This window comes from Orcinus orca, chromosome 15 (assembly GCF_937001465.1).
Source record: "Orcinus orca chromosome 15, mOrcOrc1.1, whole genome shotgun sequence".
Classification (NCBI taxonomy): Eukaryota; Metazoa; Chordata; class Mammalia; order Artiodactyla; family Delphinidae; genus Orcinus; species Orcinus orca.
This window is the reverse complement of record NC_064573.1, coordinates 86,473,158-86,492,274: the sequence shown is the minus strand read 5'-3', so window position 1 is coordinate 86,492,274 and position 19,117 is coordinate 86,473,158. Positions and strand designations below refer to the sequence as shown.

General features: G+C 50.8%; 1 protein-coding gene across 2 annotated transcripts in view; it reads left to right on the top strand.

Annotated features, from left to right (window-relative positions):
• The window catches only part of TMEM132D (transmembrane protein 132D), a 638,604-nt gene extending 619,814 nt beyond the window's left edge, over positions 1-18,790 (top strand). For both annotated transcript variants that reach the window (XM_004276640.4, XM_049697911.1), the window contains 4 exons: positions 1,086-1,291; positions 4,235-4,508; positions 8,632-8,823; positions 12,832-18,790. In XM_004276640.4, coding sequence (XP_004276688.1) covers positions 1,086-1,291; positions 4,235-4,508; positions 8,632-8,823; positions 12,832-14,016 — 1,857 coding nt within the window. In that variant the 3' untranslated portion in view covers positions 14,017-18,790. The remainder of the gene's footprint in view (positions 1-1,085; positions 1,292-4,234; positions 4,509-8,631; positions 8,824-12,831) is intronic.
• The last annotated feature ends 327 nt before the right edge of the window (positions 18,791-19,117 follow it).

Here is a 19,117-nt window from a genome sequence, read left to right as displayed (position 1 = left end):
CAGCCTGGTAGACCAGCACAAGCTGAGATCGTGGAATCCACAGCCAGACCCCAGGGCCGAATCCCGGGAGCACAGTCAAGCTCCTTTAACTCTCAGCCTCCGCATCTGGAATATGGGACTGATGGGAATGCTCATCTCGGGGTTGTTCTGAGAATGAAATGAGCTAACGTGGGCCTGGATTAACGTGTCTGGATTCTCTGGAAAGCAGAGCCTGAGCCACGGACTGGAGGGCGGCGGGTGCATCTGGGGACTGATTCCAGGACGTGGAGGCGGGAGTGGGGGGCAGGACGGGACACCTAAATGGAAGAGACGGGAAATGAGTTACTGAGCTAGTTACCACGGTGGGCAGGGAGTGGGGGGCAGGACGGGACACCTAAATGGAAGAGATGGGAAATGAGTTACTGAGCTAGTTACCACGGTGGGCAGTTACCACGGTGGGCAGGAGAATCCCACTGAGAGGCTCCCAGGAAGCGTGAGGAATATATCTCGGAATCTGCCCGCACAGCTAAGATGGGAGCTTGTCTGCACATGACTTACTGAGGATGTTCTCTGGAGACATCCGTCTGGGAGTGAGGGAGGCTGGATGCAGAAAGGGGACAAGCTGAGCCGGATGGTTTCAGATGAAATCGAGCCTCGGCCGATCCCCAGAGGAGCTCCGGGTCATGACCTGTACACACGGTTCGTCCCTCCTTGAGGCAAACCAGGAAGTCATCGTCGGGCAAAAAGGTGGGCTGAGCGGTACAGAGCACCCAGGGGATTCTGCAGGTTCGGCTCCAGCACCTAAGGGCAGTCTGTCAGAGGAGGTGCAGCACAGATTGTCAGCAAAGCACCTGCAGCAGGTAGGGGTGAGTGTACCCAACCAGTCGAAGAGCTCCCAGGAGAGGTGGGTGGGCCCCGTGGCATCTGTCATCACAGCCTCTGCTGTCTCGGAAAGCAAGATCCAGCGTCCACGTTAGGACCAGCTCCTCGTGATTGTGACCCCAAAAGAGTCACGACACTGCTTTCCTCCTCCGCTTTCTCTTGCTCTTCCTTTGGGATGTGATAAAAACTCATACGTCGCCCACCCTTCTCTCCCCTCTTCCTAGGTTTCTGACAGGTGTGACTACGTCTTTGTCAACGGGAAGGAAATGAAGGGCAAGGTGAACGTGGTGGTGAACTTCACGTACCAGCACCTGACCAGTCCTCTGGAGATGATGGTGTGGGTGCCCCGTCTGCCCCTGCAGATCGAGGTCTCGGACACCGAGCTCAACCAGATCAAGGGCTGGAGAGTCCCCATTGTCTCCAGCAAGAGGTGGGTGTGCAGGTCAGGCTCCATAACAGAAACAAGTCAAGTGCGCTTAGGCTGAAGACGGAAATTTACAGGGTAGCCGATTTCAGGCGTGTCTGGTTCCAGGGGTCCGTTGTACCCTAAGGACTGGGTCTCTCTCCACCTCCTGGCTCCTGCTTGCTTTGTGTTGGCTTCGTCATCCATCAGGCTTTTCTCACGAGGTTCCAGACTTTCACTCTACCTTCTCCGTGACTGTGCAGAGAGTACATCCTCTTTTGCCCAATAACTCATGCAAGAATCCTGGAGTTAAGTGTTATCTTCACTTGGGTTATATGTCCATTCCTGATCCAATCACTGTAGCCAAGGAGGAGAAGGAGGAGAAGGAGGGAGAGGAGGAGGGGGAGGGGAGGGGAGGGGGAGGGAGGGGGAAGGGGAGGGAGAGGTGGGAGGGAGAGAAGGGGAGGGGGAGGGGAAGGAGTGGAGGGGAGGAAGAGGGGAGGGGAAGAGAAGGGGAGGGGTGGGGGAGGGGAAGGGGAGGGGAGGGAGGGGGAGGGAGAAGGAGGGGAGGGGGTGGTGAGAGGGGGAAGGAGGGGAGGGGAGGGGAGGGGGAGGGGAGGGGAGGGGAGGGGAGGGGAGGGGGAGGAGACAGAATACACTGATTGGCCTGCTAGGCTGCAGCCACATTCCCCTGGCTGGGGCCAGAGGAGCTAGGGAAGAGGTCAACCCTGCCTGAAGCAAGAGATCAATGCCAGGAGGAGGGAAGAATTGATTCTTGGAGGCCCCAGGCAAGAGGTCCACTAGAGAGCTGTCTAACAGATGCTGCCTGACCTGCGCAGTCTCTTTTTCCCCCAGAAACACTGAGATCAGTTTCCCTTGGGGAGATGAAGTCCGTGGCCTGTCACCTGTGTGCCTCTGGTGGCGTTAGATGGACTGATAAGTCTGCATCGCCCACCTCGGGCAAATAAACAGGCATCAGGTACAAAGAGAGTTTTTTTCAGAGACTGGGTCACCTTGGAGAAACCCGTGCTTAAGGGACTTGTCGAAAGTCAAAAGCGAGCATGTGAAGAATTAGACCAGGAACTATTCCTGGAGTCTGGGTACTCAGCAGGGAGGGGTGAACTGGTACTTAGGTGAGGGGCAGCTTTTCTATTCCTTCCCTTGGAAGTCCACCCCTTTGAGTTCTTATGGCACCTGGGAGAGGGCAGGGCTTCAGGAATGAAGGTTTGGGTCCTGCGTGCCGTTGGAAGATGGTTTCAGCCATGACCCTTTCCTTAACCACAGGGGTTTCTGAGGTTGAGTTGGGAGCATGGAGTTCAGCGTGATTACTGACGCTACTGAGGGGAAGTGGGTGCAGGGAGAGACTCACCCAAGGACTGGCCGAGTGTGATCGTGAACAGTCCAGGTGCTGTCACGACTGTCCAGCTCAGGTACGGCCAGAGAACCACTTCGAGGAGTGAGCAGCTCTTCTGATGGAGACCGTGATGGTGCTGGGAAGGACTGACAGCACAGAAGGCATCAGATGTTGAGGGAGCAGCTAACATCTGCCTGCTGCCTGGCCCTCTCTACATTCATTATCACAAAATACCTTCCCTTGAGTTAAACACTCACTTTCCTCGTGTACTGGTTTGTAGGGCTATACTGGTCACCCAGAGCCCTACTGTATTAATTATCTATTGCTACATAATTGAGTGGCTTACCCCAAAACCAGGTGGCTTAAAAGAAAAGCCTGTCATCTCACAGTTCCCCTGGGTCAGGCATCCAGGCCAGGCTTAGCTGGATCTCTCGCAAGCTACAGTCCAGTTGTCAGCCGGAGCTGGAGTCTCATCACGAGGCTTTGCTGGGGAAGGACCTACATCCAAGCTCACGTGGCTCTTGGGAGGCCTTAGCTCCTCACTGGCTGTTGGCCAGAGGACGCTGCTTCCAGCTGTCAGGTGTCTCCACAGGGCCGCACACAGCACGGCAGCTGACTTCACCAGGGCAGGCAAGAGAGCAGAACCTGGGGCTTCCCTGGTGGCGCAGTGGTTGAGAGTCCGCCTGCCGATGCAGGAGACACGGGTTCGAGCCCTGGTCTGGGAAGATCCCACACGCCGCAGAGCAGCTGGCCCCGTGAGCCACAATTACTGAGCCTGTGCTCTGGAGGCTGTGCTCCGCAACAAGAGAGGCCGCGACAGTGAGAGGCCCGCGCACCGCGATGAAGAGTGGCCCCCGCTCGCCGCAACTAGAGAAAGCCCTCGCACAGAGACGAAGACCCAACACCGCCATAAACAAATAAATTAATAAATAAATAAAATTTAAAAAAGAAAGTATACAAGTAATAGAAAAGGGAAGCAAGATTAATTAAAAGAGAGAAGAGCCAAGGAAAGAGGGCTGAGCACAAGTCATAGTTTCTTAACACCTAATCTTGAAGGTGACATCCCATAACTTTTGCTGTAAATTTTTTTTTTTTTTTTTTTGGCCGCACTGCGCGGCGCGTGGGATCTTAGTTCCCCGACTAGGGATTGAACCTGTGCCTCCTGCATCGGAAGCGCGGAGTCTTAACCACTGGACCGCCAGGGAAGTCCCGCTGTAATCTTTCATTGGAAGAAACTTTTACGAGGTCCAGCCCACACCCAAAGGGAAGGGGATTTCACAAAGTGAATACCAGGAGATGGGGCTCCTAGGGGACACCTTAGAACTCTGCTGACCACACCAGCCCATTCTGACTGGTCAGCGCTCAGGCCACAGCAGGGCTCCGATATTCTGAGCATCACCCCTGCACATGTGTCTGAGCACCGCCCCCCCGGCCCAGGCTGTGAACTCCCCGAAGGCAGGCCTCATGCCCACTCACCTCTACAGCCCCTGCCATGCTTCTCCCCCAGCCCCCAACCGCTGACCCGACCAATCAGCATCTGTTCAATCGAACTGACCCCTTGAGGTCAGTTGACCCGACCAATCAGCATCTGTTCAATCGAACTGACCCCTTGACAGGCCGGCTCGGGACAGTGAGGAGGAGGAAGAAGATGAGAAGAAAGGCCGGGGCTGCACTCTCCAGTACCAGCACGCCATGGTGCGGGTCTTGACTCAGTTTGTGGCCGAAGTGGCTGAGCCCGGGGGGCAGCTGGCCCACCTGCTGGGCTCCGATTGGCAGGTGGACATCACGGAGCTGGTAAATGACTTCATGCAGGTGGAGGAGCCCCGGATTGCCAAGCTGCAAGGGGGACAAGTCCTGATTGGCCAGGAGCTCGGGATGACCGCCATTCAGGTAAGACCCCCAAGGCAAGGCCTCTCTGTGTTCCTGTCACGTCTCTACCCAGACAAGAACTCGGCCGTTTGTTGTCACTTAGAGCAATATCTATTTTTATTTATTTATTTTTTTATTGACGTATAGTCGATGTACAATGTTGGGTTCGTTTCAGGTGTACAGAAAAGTGATGCAGCTATACGTATGTATACATCTATTCTTTTCAGATTCTTTTCCATTATAGGTTATTACAAGATATTGAATAGAGTTCCCTATGCTGTACAGTAGGTCCTCGTCGTTTATCAATTTTATATATAGTAGCGTGTATATGTTAGTCCCAAACTCCTAATTGATCCCCCCCCCTTTCCCTTTTGGTAACCGTTTGTTTTTTTTCTATGTCCATGGGTCTATTTCTGTTTCGTAAATAAGTGCACTTTATCATTTTCTTAAATTCCACATATAAGTGATATCATATGATACTTGTCTTTCTCTGTCTGGCTTACTTTACTTAGTGTGATAATATCTAGGTCCATTTCTGTTGCTACAAATGGCACTATTTCATTCTGTTTTTAATGGCTGAGTAATCTTCCATTGTATATCTGTACCACATCTTCTTTATCATTCATCTGTAGATGGACATTCAGGATGCTTCCATGTCTTAGCTATCGTAAATAGTGCTGCTATGAACATTGGGGTGCATGTAGCGAATTAGAGTTTGGTCTAGATGTATGCCCAGGAGCAGTATCCCTGGATCATACGGTAGCTCTATTCGACAGTATCCATTTTCAGAGTGAATAGACTGAAAGAAGCTGTCAGATAAACAACAGAAGAGGTATAATGATGGACTGGCTTCTCAGGATGGGTCATGTTTGAAACTCCAAGACATTATTTGTCTCTGAGACATGGTGGATGTTACTATCTTGGGACAAAAGCTCTAAAAATAAAGCTACTATATGATCCAGCAATCTGACTCCTGGGCGTATATCTGGAAAAGACAAAAACTCAAATTCAAAAAGATACATGCACCCCAATGTTCGCTGCAGCACCATTTACAACAGCTGAGACATGGAAGCAACCTGAATGTCCATCAATGGATGAATGGATGAAGAAGATGTGGTACATGTACACAATGGAATACTACTCAGCCGTAAAAAAAATGAAATACTTTGCAGCAACATGGATGGACCTAGAGATGATCATACTAAGTGAAGTACGTCAGACAGAGAAAGACAAATACCATGTGATATCACTGATATGTAGAATCTTAAAAAATGATACAAATGAACTGTTACAAAACAGAAACAGCCTCACAGACATAGAAAACAAACTTATGGCTGCTAAAGGGGAAAGGTCTGGGGAGGGATAAATTAGGAGTTTGAAATTAGCATATACACACTACCAGCAAGGACCTACTGTATAGCACAGGGAACTCTACTCATTACTCTGTAATAACCTATATGGGAAAAGAATCTGATATAGAACAGATACATGTACATGTATAGCTGAATCACACTGTTGTACACCTGAAACTAACACAACATTGTAAATCAACCAACCCCAATATAAAATAAAAGTTTTGTAATTGAAAAATATTTTTTAAAAAGCTCTTGGGGTGGGCTAAGCACATCAGAATCATGGGTGTGGCCAGCAGCTTCTCACTTGGTCACTCCACCTCACTGACCATGGTCACCGAAAAGCTTCCCATCCCACCATGATGCTCAGTTGTCTCCACCAGGGCCCAGCCTGCCACATGATGAAACCTGGAGCATTTCAGAAATGTACTGAAGGAAGCAACAGAGTTATTATGATTCCACTGGTCTTGTAAGCACCTGCTGCTAGGAACGGATGGGGTGAACCAGTATGCAACATGGGAGCTTTGAAACAAACACTTTCACAAGACACAGTTCTGGGAGGTCACTTGGGAGTCACTTACCTCCTGTCTGAGAGCAAATATTGTTCCTCAGTGACTGCCCCATTTATAGAAGAGGTGATCATCCTATTAGCCAAACAGTGAGGTTTACTCTATTGGATTGTAGAAGACTTCAAACATTCTGGAAAATGGGCTGATATTTAAGAGAGAGCATTTTTGAACCCATTATTATCAAATGATTGAATTAACCCTGAGACGTCTCATTAAAATAGAATATTGCAGCTATCAGTTGGAGAATACATTATAAAATTTTCAGTCTATCAGAAACAAAATGTTTTTATTTGTACAATCAAGAAAATGTAATTTTGCTGTTAACTCTGTACTGTTTTATTTAAAATGTTTTATAACTTCGCTTTTAAATTTTCACATGAAACCATTTGCAAATGACGTACTTAATCTAATAAAATACTTTAGCCACTGGAAAAAAATAAAAATAAAAGAGATCATTTTATTCAAGGGGGAAAGTAAATTACTTTGAACTGGGACTCAGGAGTCACATGCTGCAATGCTCTCTAAAAGCTGCGAAGGTACCCTCTGTGAGGAAAGCAGCCAGGGCATCAGGTGAAAGAGGATGACTGAGTTGGGCCCTAAGTGTTAGGAGGACAATAGGGAGTGGTGAGGAGTGTGGCAAAGGGAGGCTGATACTCACCTCCAAAAGGTGCCAAGAGGAAATGGGAGCCCAGTGTGGAGAGATGCTGCAACTTTTCCAGAAGAGCTAGAAATCTGTCTTTCATACGAAATCATCTGTTTTTTAAGGATGGCCATTCATCCCATTTTGAAGTATTATGTCAAACAAAACACATCCGCCCCATAGACAAGCACTTGTAATCTTCACAGTTGATTTTTGCCTGAAAGATCTAAATTAAAGTTGATCCATGGGCTAAAGTGATGCTGATATCTGGAAACTTGACACCAACCACTCAAAATGATCATTTAACTACAAAGACGCCATGAAACGCTGTTCAGAAATCAGGTATTTCTGTGAAAATCAGTGAGTGCGAATGGGCCAGCTTCCCATGCGTGAAACATGAAAATTGTCCTACTGGGGCATCTGCTCCGGAGACCCTTCGTTTTTCCCTCTTATTTATGGCCACCGAGTCCTCCTGAGTTATAAATTCATTTGGCCACTTTCTTCTGGGGACTCATGTTTCATACCCAGCGCCATTCAAGGTGTCCCAACCAGATTTAGAAACTGAAGAAGGTATTTGAACAGAAATGTGGGGCTTTGATAAAGGAATTTAATGAATCCAGGGAAAACTGTCTTGAGATACATCTTCATAAATATCACCAACAACCTGAAAAGAGAAATACGTCAAAGGAGCTGGGGAAGGGAGAATGAAACCTGTTTCACCCAGAAGGTTAAGGATTCATAGAGGGGAGTCTAAGTCAGCACTTTGTAACTTGGGTGAGGGGCGGGGGGGAGCAGAGGTGCTTCCACAGACAACCTTCCAAAGCAGGATTTCCTCCTCAGGGTCTAAATTGAACAGAAGCTTCATTCCCCAGGGCATCACAGGTGTCCAGAGACAAACGAGACCTTGGGACATCGGCGTCAAGGGTAGGACTCGCAGCTGAGTTTATCAGAGGACGGAAGCTGATATTCCAAAATGCAACTGAGTGTCACTGCTCAGTGTTCCCCAAAGTGTGGAGTGCGAGCTCCCGGTGACACACGGGATGCTTTAGGTGGTACATGGACCGACCGTCTCTTCTTTGCGTGTAACTGGTCATTGGCGATCATGTGTAGAAGAGAGAAATATATAGCTAGCATATCGAAACCGTTTTTCTATGAGGCTATGAAGCTTTTCTAAACAAATCATTTACATAAAATGATTTTAAACAAAATATGCACTAAGTAATAGTAGAAATGATCCATGCTGTAGAAGAATCGTAAAGTTAGTGTTGAAATGAATGAAAATGTTAATTCTTCCTCTCAGGGTCTGAGGGCAGTGCACGGTAGGCAATGGAGTTTATTGGATGCTGTGGGTGGGATGCCAGGTCCTACCCCATCCACTCCTTGATACCATCTTGCTGTTACTTTAAAAATGCGCTGTATTTTCACAAGCAAGCTGTATCTTTTAGAAGAAGGCGTGAGTGGGAAAGACCCGTTTTTGCTCCTCTGGCTCTGTCTGTCCCTATCCACCTCCATCGTTTACACCATCGGGGGGATTTCTGGAACCACAGAGAGCTTTTCCTGCCTATGTCGGTTCTGCCTTTCAGATCCTGTCGCCTCTGTCAGATGCCATCTTGGCCGAGAAGACCATCACCGTGCTGGACGAGAAGGTGACGATCACAGACCTCGGGGTCCAGCTGGTGGCAGGGCTGTCCCTCTCCCTGCAGCTCAGCCCTGGGAGCAACAGAGCCATCTTCGCCACCGCGGTGGCTCAAGAACTTCTGCAAAGGCCCAGACAGGTGTGGGGTGGGGATGGGGCACCGTGGGAAGGGGTCACATGTCAGGGGGGTCACACAGCAGGCGGGTCACACCAGGTGAGGTCACACACCAGGTGGGGTGATATATCCAGGGGGAGTTACACATGGGGGGGGTCACACACCAGGTAAGGTCACTCATCAGGTGAGGTCACACACCAGGTGAGGTCACACAGCAGGTGGGTCACACCAGGTGAGGTCACACAACAGGTGGGGTCATATATCCAGGGGGGTTACACATGGGGGGGTGGGTCACACACCAGGTGAGGTCACACACCAGGTGAGGTCACACCCAGGTGAGGTCACACCCAGGTGAGGTCACACACCAGGTGAGGTCACACGCCAGGTGCGGTTACACAGCAGGTGGGGCCCACACCAGCGGGGGAATCCCACGTCTCTTGGGGTCATGTGGTGGGGTTGCATCACATGTCAGTGGGGTCGTTCACTGGGTGGGCTTCCACCTTGAGCAGGTCACACTTCAGGTGAGGTCGCACAGTGGGGTGAGGTCACGCGTTGGATCAGGTTGCCTGTGTGGTGGAATCACTAATTGGGGCGCAGGGGTCCCGCAAAAGAGTGGGCTCGCACATCGGGCGCTCCGCAGTCTGTAGAGGCGTTGTGAAGGGGCAACTGCTCAGCCTCAGGCTTCCCATCCCCCCCGACGTAGATGCCAGACCCCAAGGTTGCCAGGAGTGATGGATTATAGCACACCAGGAGCCAGGGAGGCTGGGCGCAGTCTCCTCGCGCCCCATCCGCGTCACCTGTGCTGCTTCTCCACCCCCCAGACGGTCCTGGCTCTGGACCCCGCTGACCTCCCCGAGCAGTGGGGTGAAAGCGAGGGCGGGCGCAGACTCCAAGGAGGGGTCCACAGCCTTCCGCTAAGTCCCTGCTCAAAAAAATGGGCTAACGGGTCTGGGGGTCGGAAGGAGATTGGAGGAGATGCTTCCACATTTGTCATTTAGCTCAAAGCAGAAGTAACAGGCCGGTGGTGACATCAGTCATGGCCTCCTTTCTCTTTACTGGAAACCAGCGTGCGCTAATAGTGTGTTGTGTATATGTGTGTACTGTGCATATGTGTATGTTTGTGTTATGTATGTGTGTTGTGCGTAGTGTGCGTTGTGTATGTGTACCTGTTGTGGTATCGTGTGGTGCGTGTTTGTGTGTTGATACGATGGTTTCCAAACAAAGAGGACTGTTGGAAGGGCACTTGGAAACGTCATCTGATCTCCTCCCTCATCTGAGATGGAGAAACTATTTCTTAGAAGGAAACTGGATGGAGACTTTGGTGAGCCTTGTTTAATGCCCAAGGACGGTGGTCTCAGGCTACTCATTCTGTGCGTCCCATGAGACAGGACTGTCCTCCTGTGGGGATGCTAGAAGGCCTCCAGCCCACATAGGGGGTTTTCGGGCAGCTTTCCTTATTGGTCAGGAGCGCTTCCTGGAAGCTCTCCCCTCGGCAGGTACATTGCCATCTGGGTCCCCTCTTGCACCTGCTGAGGCTGTGACTATGTTTGGGCAGGAAGGTGGGCTAAGCTGTACCTGCCCCTGGACGCACAGAGCCTTACCATTTTCCCAGCCCGTACCCATCACTGAAGGCTCCCCTGCCAGGTGTTAGCTAATCCCTTGTCCTTTCACTGTGGTCTTTGTGCGCAGGGGTTTGGATTAGAAAGCACTTGAAAGTGGATGATCAATAACGGATACGAATTCTTGCCAGAGACAAACCTGCCTTTTCTCAGGGCATGATGCCAGCCAGGTTGCAAGTTACAGATAGCAAAGGAGAAATGACCCGAGGCTTCCTGTCTTCCTGGGACGATCAAATCAGGTGACTGCCAGTTAGGAGTTAAGGAAGCGATAAGACACAGTTAGAATAGGGCCACAGAGCGAATCCATTTCCGACATGCAGAGCTAGGCACGTGACCCTGAGGTTTGCTCCGTGCTTGCTTTGAATGGAGCTTAGTCCCTGCCTGCAACTTGGCTCTGACATTTCAGTTTCAAGAAATCCAACGTGCGTTTGAAGTTCCTGCTGCAATTTCACAGCCAATCCGAAGGCCCAGGTAAACCGAGGTCACATCCAGTGGCTTCCGGCCTGTGTCATGGAGGCATTTTCCACTTAGCAGCCACCCCAAGCCAATGGCTAACAAGGTCGGTATTTACTGGCTGTGCTGAAGGAGAAGCAGAGACCACCAGTCATATGTCAGAAGCTCCCTTCTCAGTTCAAAGACCAGACACCACCAGGTAAACTTAACTTCTGTCGTGGTCAGTGGCTCTTAGGTTGCAAGTAAGAGAAATCCCCTCAAGCAAGTTTAACTAACACAGGATTTATTACAAGGATAGTGGGACCCTCTTAGACCCCAGCTATAAAAACTTGGGGAAACTGGGGGGTCGACAGTCTCTCTCATGTCCATCATCTCATTAAATAAATGCCGTGCCCAGACATTTGCTTACACCTGATCCATCGTGGGGCTCCAAAGTGGGGCTTCATTCTCCAGTCTTATATGAGCTCCGACACATCTTCCCACTCCCATCTTAATGTTAATTAATTTATTTATTTTGGCTGTGTTGGGTCTTCGTTTCTGTGCGAGGGCTCTCTCTAGTTGCGGCGAGCGGGGGCCACTCTTCATCGCGGTGCGCGGGCCTCTCACTGTTGTGGCCTCTCCCGTTGCGGAGCACAGGCTCCGGATGCGCAGGCTCAGCGGCCATGGCTCACGGGCCCAGCTGCTCCGCGGCATGTGGGATCTTCCCGGACCGGGGCACGAACCCGTGTCCCCTGCATTAGCAGGCGGACTCTCAACCACTGCGCCACCAGGGAAGCCTCTCCCATCTTGCTTATTTCAAATTGGAGGGGGAGATGCCGGCTGGCTCAGAGCTGCAGAGATGAATGGCTCTGACAGCAGCCGTCCTATGGGTCCAATCAGCTGTGGCCAGGTGGGCAGGCACACAAGCCTCTTAGGGCTGTGCATCCTTCTGGGTTTGGGGTGGAGCAGCTTCTCCGGGAGCTAGGAGGAGGGAGGAGGGAGCAATGGGCCTCCCAGTTTGCTGTCAAGGCCAATGACATCGTCACTGAAACTGAAGGCTTAGAGGTTATCTTGTCTATTACAGTCTCCCTGGACAGACTAGTCCCAAGGAAAGCTGGTCTAAAGCAACACAGTAAAAAGACAAGGGACTGAGGTGGACACAAGTCTTGACCCTGGCTACTTTTGGGTCTCCCAGTTTCCCCCAACTGGTTGGGTTGGAGAGTGGAAGGGAAGACAAAGATTCTCCCAACAGAAAGCTTCCTAACCCTTCCCAACCCCAACCCCAACCCCAACCCCAACCCTAACCCTAACCCTAACCCTAACCCTTCCCAACCCCAACCCTAACCCTAGCCCTAACCCTGTCTCTGTCTGGTTGGTTTTACTCTTCACTTCCAAGCCAAGACTGTCCACAAGCCAATACAAAGCCATCCTTAGATGCTGATGCAGCAGGACCCACACAACCAAAGCCTGCAGCCCCTCTGGGGCACCCTTGTCTAGGTCAGCGGTTTTAACCTGTGTTGTGAGTAATGCACGGAGACTCGGTATTAAAGCAACTTAAAAATAACGTAATAAATATTTTTCGTTTAAACGTGTAACATTTGTAAATGACCCCACTAACCGGTAAATCTCCGTTGATAGGCAGTTGGTTACTATGCAGAAGTAGATCTGGCACCGCCGAAAGAAGCCATCTTTCTTTCAACACCTCAGGAAAGAAAGCAGATCTTACTAGGGAGGGTTATTCCTGGTCCTGTTTCATCATTGTCGTTTTGCTGTTGTAGTTTTCTTTGGCTTCTACATCTTTACAGGAATTCATTTTCTTTCATACCCTCAGTACTTCTCGCCTCTTGTTTCTACGCTGCATAAAAGGTTTCCCTTTGTTCTTGGAGTATTATCTTTGTGACAGAGTGTCTGTTTTTACTAAGACTTTGTATTCAGTGAGCTTTGGGGCCCGTTTTGATGAACTACTTTTTTTCTTCAACAGGAAGCAGCCATAAGTTGCTGGGTCCAATTCAGTGACGGCTCTGTCACCCCCTTGGATATTTACGACGCGAAAGACTTCTCCCTGATGGCCACATCACTGGATGAGAAGGTGGTCTCTATCCACCAAGACCCCAAATTCAAGTGGCCTATAATCACCGCTGAAGCCGAGGGACAGGGTGCCCTGGTGAAGGTCGAAATGGTTATTTGTGAGTCATGCCAGAAATCCAAACGGAAGAGCGTGTTGGCCGTGGGGACAGCCAACATCAAAGTTAAATTTGGCCCAAACGATGCCAATCCCAACACCAGCGACAGCAGACACACGGGGGCAGGAGGTCACCTGGATAATAATGTCAGTGACAGAAGACGCAAAAAACCCTCGCAAGAATGGGGGCGTCAAGAGGGACGGTACTACGGCAGTTCTTCCGTGGGCCTCATGGAAGGAAGGGGCTCCACCACGGAAAGGTCCACCTTCCAGAAGAACCGTGGCCAGGAAAGCCTTCTGGATGATGACAGCCATTTGCAGACCATCTCCATTGACCTCACCAGCTTCCCCGCCCAGGTGGACCTGCCCAGAAGCTATGGGGAAATGGATGAGAATGACCTCACGCAGGCCTCCAAAGGGCTGAGCGACTTGGAAATTGGGATGTATGCCCTGTTGGGTGTCTTCTGCCTGGCCATTCTGGTCTTCCTAATAAACTGTGTGACCTTTGCGTTAAAGTACAGGCACAAGCAGGTTCCCTTTGAGGAACAAGAAGGTATGAGTCACTACCATGACTGGGTCGGGTTGAGCCACCGGGCCGAACTGTTGGAGAATCACATCAACTTGGCTTCCTCCCAGGACGAGCAGATCACCGCCATCGACAGGGGCATGGATTTCGAAGAGAGTAAGTATCTCCTCAGCACAAACTCCCCAAACAGCACCAACGGACAGCTGTTCGCATCTTCAGGACACGCACTCATGGACGGGAGCGATCCGAAAAGCGAGCCCCCAACGTCCCCTACCTCAAAAAGGAAAAGAGTGGAATTCACCACTTTCACCACCGTCTCTACGGATGACAGATGCCCCGCCGTGAACTCCATAGCGACCAGCAGTGAGGATGCCGTGAAATGGGTCTGCCAGGATCTGGACCCTGGGGGATGCCAAGAGTCATGCGGCTACATGGAAGGATTACATGAAGATGTGTAAGCCGGGCCTTCACAGACATTGGTTCTCACTCACCTTTCGGCCTTTAACTTGGGGATGTGGGGCAACCGTGTGCCCGGTGGGGAAATAAAAAGACGGGACAAGATCAGGGTGACGCTATCCACAGAGCCACAGACAATGACCCTGGCTCCCCTGGGACGGCCCCGAGTTGGAATTGATGTCCGCATTCCAGGGTCCAATGTTTCTGTCAGTGTTAAGGGGTTTATCATGCACGGCGAGATTCTTACATTGGAAGAAAGATGAGTTCTGAACCACTGAACTTCAGAGAACCTCCAGGAGAGAACAGTCCCTCTCTTGCCATCTCACTTTCTTTCATCAAAGCCACACAGCTGCCGTATTCAATGCTGTGGACCACAGGAGAAAAATGAGACTCAGGTTGGGCTCAAGGGGATGGATGGGAGGAAGCGTGTCATTGGACCTCGGGTAGCACATCTGGCTGTGAGCATATGAGCAGAGGTGGAGTCTAGCGCCACCTAGAGTCAGCTCTTGGGAAGCAAGAGTTTCGAGCTTCGAGTTATTATCTCCCAAAGGCTGGGGCAAAGCAAGGCAATCGCTGACGAGGATTGAAAGGGAACAGGAGGGTAAATAGGCCACCAGTACCTTTGTAACTACATGCCAAGAACCACCACCCAAACAAAAGCGCTCTGAGCCGTTCAGAGCATCCCTTTACTAGTAAACTAGGGAGCCTGGGTGTAGACTATCAACTGGGTTCGAAGGACCAGAAATTTTTTTTTTTTTTTTTTTAGCAAATTCACTATGTTCACGTTTGTACTCCTCCCCCACCACGCCCCACATCGCCACCTTTCCAAAAGTCATTGGTCACTCGGCAGTGGAGGGCAGTGTCACCATTCCCTCTCTTCCACTGTGGCGTCTGTGTCAACCACCAGGTGACATTCTACGCTGAAGCCCCACTGGGCAAACTTCACACGTGTCCTTCTTTGAAGAGGCTGGTCTTGGAGGGTCAGCAGCGCTCACAAGGAATTCAACACCCAGGGATGCTCCTTCCCCTTGCTTTTCCGGAAAGCAGGGTTCTTCTGTGATGCCTCTGTGGATGGTCCCATCCAGTCTGCTGCTCAAGGTTGATGAGATAAATCTGGGTGTCCACACGGAGGGTACAGGGCGGGGAGAGTTGGGACTCAGGGTGTGCGATGAGGTGGGTTGGGCAGGAAGCCTGGCCCATTCACACACGGGGGGGGGGCGGGGGAGGCTTCTTCTCCACCTTGGAGGGATGGAGGGACCTGAGGTAACCACCTATGGGGCAGAGAGCTGGGTTATTTGAGTGTTGGGTTCTAAGGTCAGTTTCTCTTTCTCTGTGTGCCTCTCTGTCCCTGTGTCTTTCTGAACCTATCTCTCTGCTTCCTCTCTCTCTCTCTCTCTCTCTCTCTCTCTTTCAGTCTCTATGCATATAATTGAATTCTCCTGAGATCAAGTGTGTAAATTCCACCAGTTCACCCTCTCGACCTCAGCACTCTCCCCCAAACTAAGGTGCTGTCTGTTTGCTCTAAGACTGAGATTCCAGCAGCCATCAGCTACCTGCTCCTGTCCTCCACTTGACTTACATTGTCTGGCTGGGTGATTAAACTGTCACCCCTTTTCAAGGATAATCCTTTGCTTTCAGTAACCCCCCCTCATTTCTTTCATTCTTTCCCGCGTGATGTTCTGTTTCATAACGCCGCCGCTGCCCCCTCTCGAATCCGTCTGCGTGCAGAATGTATTGTAGATAGTAAGAATGTAATATATATTTATAAACTTACTGGCTGTAAATATAAAATTTGCCTTCCACGGCTTTATGGCTGTCCTTTGTCTTTCTACACACTGACCCCCTCCCAGCGGCTGGCATCCATGGCAAATGGCCCTCCAAAGCTGAGCTCTGGGGAAATGAAGAAGCAGATTGACGGATCCCGGCAACAATCCGATTACAGTCTTACGCAGCGTAATGCCTCTCTCTGCGTTGAGGCGATGTTGACACATGATGACAAAGTACATTGTGTACTAAGTATCTCTCCTTCAGGACCTGAAAGGATTTGAAAATCAATCACGTGTGCAGTTCTCTGCTAAAAGCCTGCTGACTGATGGCAGTAAGTGAGAACCACGGCAGGCAAGCGTGTAGTCCAGCCTCCCTTTGGGCTGGAGCAAAAAGGGCTCTGTCCTGTCTTTGGATCTCACACGTACATTCAGAGGTCAATTTCCTGAGGCACGTGTGTGACTCTGGGCTGGGGTGTTTTTAAAAAGGTTGAGTTTTAGATTCCTCTAATAATCGAATGCAGTCCCGAGACGATTCCCCAGAAAAAGAAGTTGCGTGAAATCCTGGTCTTTGTGCAAACAGTATCAAGTGATGGATCATTGACTTATTCACCTGGTATTTATTGAGCACCTCCTGTGTGCTAGGAACTAGTGCAAATACAGGAGGTAAGCGGTAAATACAACAGACCCAGGCCGACGCTCAAAGACCTTACCTCTAGCCGGGGCTGGGGGGATTAACAGCAAACGAAATAATTTTCAGGTGGTCATAAATTGTATGAAGGATAATAAAGCAGGTTACAGAATAGAAAAAAGACTGAGTGAACATTTAAGACTTTGGCCACTTCACCTAAAAAATCTGGATCTCTGCCTTCTCTTGAAAATGCAGACACTCTGGGAAAATGGGGCTTACAATCAGCGTGGCCCTTATTGGACATGGTGAATTTGCTGCTGTCGTCTCCAGGCAGACGTCCCTGCAGGCCTCTTCACACCCAGTCTCCCCAGCCCAGAGGGCAAACTTTCATTTAGCCGTCTATGTCACCGTTTCTCCTCTAATAGGGAAATAGTTCTCCCCAGCCATGTCTCTAACCCCCAAGTACAAAAAACAAAAATAGATGGAGGGAGCTGTGTGTTCTCAAGACAGAATCAGGAGAAGTGTATTGTTATATGAAAGGGAGAGCGTACCCCTGTGCGTCTCCTGGGAAGAGAGGGAACATCGCCTAAAGAACACAGCTTATGATGATCACACCGCCCTCTGTGCGCCCAGAGCCCGAGAAAGAAATGCTATGAATGTCTTAACGAACTGACTTTTCAACAGGGTGTCTTCGGGGTGTGAATAAAATAAGTGATGCTGCTGGGTTCCTCCTAGCCTGACCTGCTTGCTCATTTCCACCTCCCGCGCCAAGCCCCGGCCCCCCTCCCTGAGACAGTGAGTTCAGGTCCTGTTGCCTAAGACCAGACCCCCAAGCGCATGGAACCCGGGATCATCAGCGCCCCCCAGTGGAGGCCGTGGCTTCCTGCGGCTTTTGGTGCCCCAGACTTGAGCAATCCATTACCAGCGGCCGTAACAAAGTCCCGCAAGCTGGGGGGCTTGAGCAGCAGAAATGTGCTCTCCCACAGTCTGGAGGCCGGAAGTCTGAGATCAGGTGTCGACAGCGCTGGTTCCTTCTGAGGCTCTAAGGGACACTCTGGTGCAGGCCCTCTCCGGCTCCCGGAGCCACCCTTGGTGTCTCTTGTCCTGCAGCCGCTTCACCCCGTCTCTGTCTCTGTGTTCACGTGGTGTTTTCCCCAGGATGCGCCCGTGTGCGTGCCCAGATTTCCCCTTTTTAGATGAACAGCAGGCAAGTGGGAGTAGAACCCACCCTGTTCCATGAAGACCTCGTCTTAACTAACTGCATCCACAAAGACCCTATTTCCAAACAAGGTCCCATCCAGTTACTGGGGGGTCAGGACTTCAAAACCTGAATTGGGGGGACACAATTAAGGCCATAACACCGGCCTCTGGCCAGAGGTCTAGGGCAGCTAAACTTGTGTGCAGACCCAGGGCAGCTGACTGCTCTACGGACCCACCAGGGCACTGGGCTTCCAGGAATGTGTCTTATCTAGAAAAGCCTCACCTTCTCCTCAGTTTCACACCCACTTTACAAATGAGGCTGTGCTAGGACACCCTGGGAGAGCAAGAGAATGGTTTGTCTGTTTCCCTCTGGGGAAGCTCAGAACTGTGAGTTAACTACCCCGTGTGTCATTTTCCAAGATGCAGTCATTAGCTCCCACCGGGGAGCCCCCCCCCGCCCCCTGCCTCGCTTTGCTGTGGCTGCAGCCGTGGAGGCTCCGGCAGGAATGCGGGTGAAGCAGGGATGCTCCCCCAGGGCGGCTCAGGTCCTCCAGCCCATGGATCAGGGATGACCTGAGGGGTGATGAGCGAAGAGGATGCTGTGGCCAGAGATCCGGATGTAAGTTTGACCCCCGACTGGCCCCAGAAGCCTTCCTGTTAAGTTCTCTACCATACATTTTGCCTACATCTGGCCCCAGCTGACGTGTGTATCACATGATGGGGGGGGAGGGGGGGAGTGCTAATCTGTGAATCTAGCCTCCTGCACATAGGAGGATTGAAGAGTGCTAAGGCTACGTGTCTCGGGGCTTCCCTGGTGGTGCAGTGGTTGAGAATCCGCCTGCCAATGCAGGGGACACGGGTTCGATCCCTGGTCCAGGAAGATCCCACATGCCGCGGAGCAACGAAGCCCGTGCGCCACAACTACTGAGCCTGCGCTCTAGAGCCCGCGAGCCACAACTACTGAGCCCACACGCCACAACTACTGAGCCCGTGTGCCACAACTGAAGCCCGCGCACCTAGAGCCCGTGCTATGCAACAAGAGAAGCCACCGCTATGGGAAGCCCGCGCACCACAACAAAGAGTAGCACCCGCTCGCCACAACTAAAGAAAACCCACGTGCAGCAACGAAGACCCAACGCAGCCATAAATAAATAAATAAATAGATACATAAATAGATTTTTTTTTTAAAGGCTACATGTCTTTTGGGAGGTATATCACAAACTAGGGGGCTTAAAACAACAGGAACGTATTATCTCCTCGTTCTGGAGGCCGGAAGTCCAAAATCAAGGACTTAATAGAATTGGTTCCTCCCTTGGCTGTGAAGGAGAGAATCTGTCCCATGCTCCTTCCCTGCCTTCTGTTGGTCGCTGGCAATCTTTGGAATCCCTTGTCTCTTTCCAAAGACCCTCTTTCCAAATAAGGCCACAGTCACAGGTTCTGAGGGTTAGGATTTCAACACATCTTTTGAGGGAGACAAGTCTACCCACTCCAGGGAGGAAGTAGTCCCCT